At 38.1% G+C, this 2,176-nt stretch overlaps 1 protein-coding gene across 4 annotated transcripts; it reads right to left on the reverse strand.

Moving 5' to 3' along the window:
• Positions 1–6: 6 nt before the first annotated feature.
• LOC101856210 lies at positions 7–2,147 on the reverse strand. 4 transcript variants are annotated; one of them, XM_035972013.1, is made up of 4 exons: positions 1,822–2,138; positions 1,586–1,684; positions 911–1,013; positions 7–362 (listed from the first exon to the last, which is right to left on the reverse strand). In XM_035972013.1, exons 2-4 carry the CDS (start codon positions 1,648–1,650, stop codon positions 222–224), a joined length of 309 nt encoding a protein of 102 aa, XP_035827906.1. In that variant the 5' UTR covers positions 1,651–1,684; positions 1,822–2,138; the 3' UTR covers positions 7–221. The 4 variants fall into 4 exon arrangements, with proteins under 4 accessions (XP_035827906.1, XP_035827907.1, XP_005106883.1 ...); XM_035972014.1 differs by having other exon boundaries at positions 1,586–1,664; positions 1,821–2,138; XM_005106826.3 differs by having other exon boundaries at positions 1,586–1,674; positions 1,821–2,137.
• Between the last annotated feature and the right edge of the window lie 29 nt (positions 2,148–2,176).

Here is a 2,176-nt window from a genome sequence, read left to right on the forward strand (position 1 = left end):
CTACACTGCCTCCCGCCATGGCCATGGCAATACTATCTACAAAATCCTACTCTGAAGCTAGCGTATCTACCTAACTTCCTATCAACCTATCTTTACAAAAGGGAGGGGATGGTGGAAGCAGAATTGGGTGGGAAGAGCTGCCTACTGATTTTAAGCTCGAGTGTTGAAGTGAATTTTGCATACTGTCTTGTTCCTTGCACCTTCTTGGTGCTGAGTTGCCATTAGGGTGTCAATGATGCTGTAAAATGTATACTCAGTGGATCAAACAAACACTGCCAGCTGTTTGTCCTTTGACTTTTAGTGGTAGACTTACTGATAACCCCAGTGTCTTCTTGACCAAAAGTCTGAAGAGTGGCAGTGATCTGAGGGAAACAAATTCAATTTAAATCAGTTTGCATTACTAAGTAATTTTTAGTTTAAGCACATTCATGTTGAAGCATCTAAAATATTTAATACGTGATTAGATCTATTTAAATTCAGTACATTTTTATCAAAATGAGCAAAGTAGTAAAACAAATGTAGCATATGACAGAAAGGAAGTTTTGATCTTCAAGGATGTCTATACTTCACATTGTGTCCATCTTTTACTCAACTAAAAATTACGGCACAAGTGTTCCCTACACTGGTGTGAAAAAAGATACATGAACAATACAGGTTGAAAAGGAAATATAACCTTCAAAAGACCCTGAAACAAATTGCTCCCGTTTGAATTACGTCAGTTACAAGCAAACGTTCAATTTATAGGTATACGTTTTCAGGAACCATTAGACATATCCATCAGCAGTTTTTGAGAGAAATCTAAACATAAACATGAAACTCCCAAGTTTCAATGGGTATTCTAAATGTCCAGTCATAACAGGTTGTTTTTAGTAGGTCTAAATAGGCCAAGACATCTTTCAAAGATAAATACCTTTTGAGGCTGATCATTCAACGTTTCTTGTTTCTCGACACAGTCGATAAGGACAATCCTCTGATCCTGTCCGCAATCCACCGGAGTTGTACTGTGGGCAATTCTGAGGAAAGAATTGTGTCATAGAAAATCCTCCAACATCGATATAGTTTTATTTAGTTACAAGAGTTAAAAACATTCACTGCACTGGCAAGGAAGAAGGAAAAAAGGCAGGTTACAAATACGACACGTAGGCTACTTGATTTTGAAAAGGGCCAAAAAGAAAAAAACAACCAATTTATTATTCAAAGCTAGAGCCAACAGTGCAAATTGTCAATATATTCCTGCCCTGTAGACGACCCTGGTGATGATGCGTTAACAATTCCCTTTGCGTTAATTAACAGTTTCAGATAATTTTAAGATTCCATTTTTGTTGTCACTGATCAATAAGACTAATGCTTATGAAAGGTGTTCACTTTAAATGTGTTTTATTTTTTTGTGTGGGAGTTATTTTTACACCCCCATCAACACAATTTAGATCACTTTGGGTGTAGATTTCCGACATTTCAAGTCGAACCCTGACTCATCGATAGGTATTCTAATTTTATAGTCATTATGAGTTAGATGATGTCCTAATATGGAACTAACTTGAGTCTCAGTGAATAGTGTTGCAAGACATACTTCAACGACAAATACCTTCTGATGCTGATCATCATTTTATCACGTCTCGTTTCTTGACATTCTCGATACAAACGGTCCATTGGTCCTGTCCTGTCTAATGGGTCCTCCAGAATCGTATTGATGAAAGAAAAAATGAAACTTTCTCACGCACCAATGAATATTCTTTTAGTTATTACATAAATGATGTTATATAATTTCATAATAAGTCAGTGAGTAGAACTGCAAGAAATAGTATTTCAAAGACAGTTACCTTCTAAGACTGCCCATCATTCATCACTTCGTATTTGCAGTCTTCCAGTCACATAGGAGGTCCTCCCTACAGGCTGTCCTGTCCTACTGGTGGTATCAGAACATCTACCACACGATGGTCAAAAGCCAAAAGAACAGCTGGCAGTGTTTGTTTGATCCACTGAGTGTATACATCTTACAACACCACTGATACAATTCTGACAGTGCCACACCAATACGCTGCAAAGAACAATCCAGTAAACAAAAGTCACTTCAACACTCAAGTTGAAAATCAGCAAGCAGCTCTTCCCAGCCTGTTCTATTCCTGCCACCACCTTCCCCCTGAAAAGACTCCATCTACCCCTGCCGCCCCACTCA

The sequence above is a fragment of the Aplysia californica genome, unplaced genomic scaffold (genome assembly GCF_000002075.1).
Source record: "Aplysia californica isolate F4 #8 unplaced genomic scaffold, AplCal3.0 scaffold00558, whole genome shotgun sequence".
In the NCBI taxonomy this organism is placed as follows: Eukaryota; Metazoa; Mollusca; class Gastropoda; order Aplysiida; family Aplysiidae; genus Aplysia; species Aplysia californica.

Excerpts from the sequence above, each read along its gene's own strand:
- LOC101856210 (XM_035972013.1), bottom strand. The coding sequence starts at position 1,650 with ATGGACCGTTTGTATCGAGAATGTCAAGAAACGAGACGTGATAAAATG. Across the intron at positions 1,014-1,585 it reads ATGATGATCAGCATCAGAAG|AATTGCCCACAGTACAACTC; the intron begins GTATTTGTCGTT and ends TTCTTTCCTCAG. Across the intron at positions 363-910 it reads TGAATGATCAGCCTCAAAAG|ATCACTGCCACTCTTCAGAC; the intron begins GTATTTATCTTT and ends TGTTTCCCTCAG.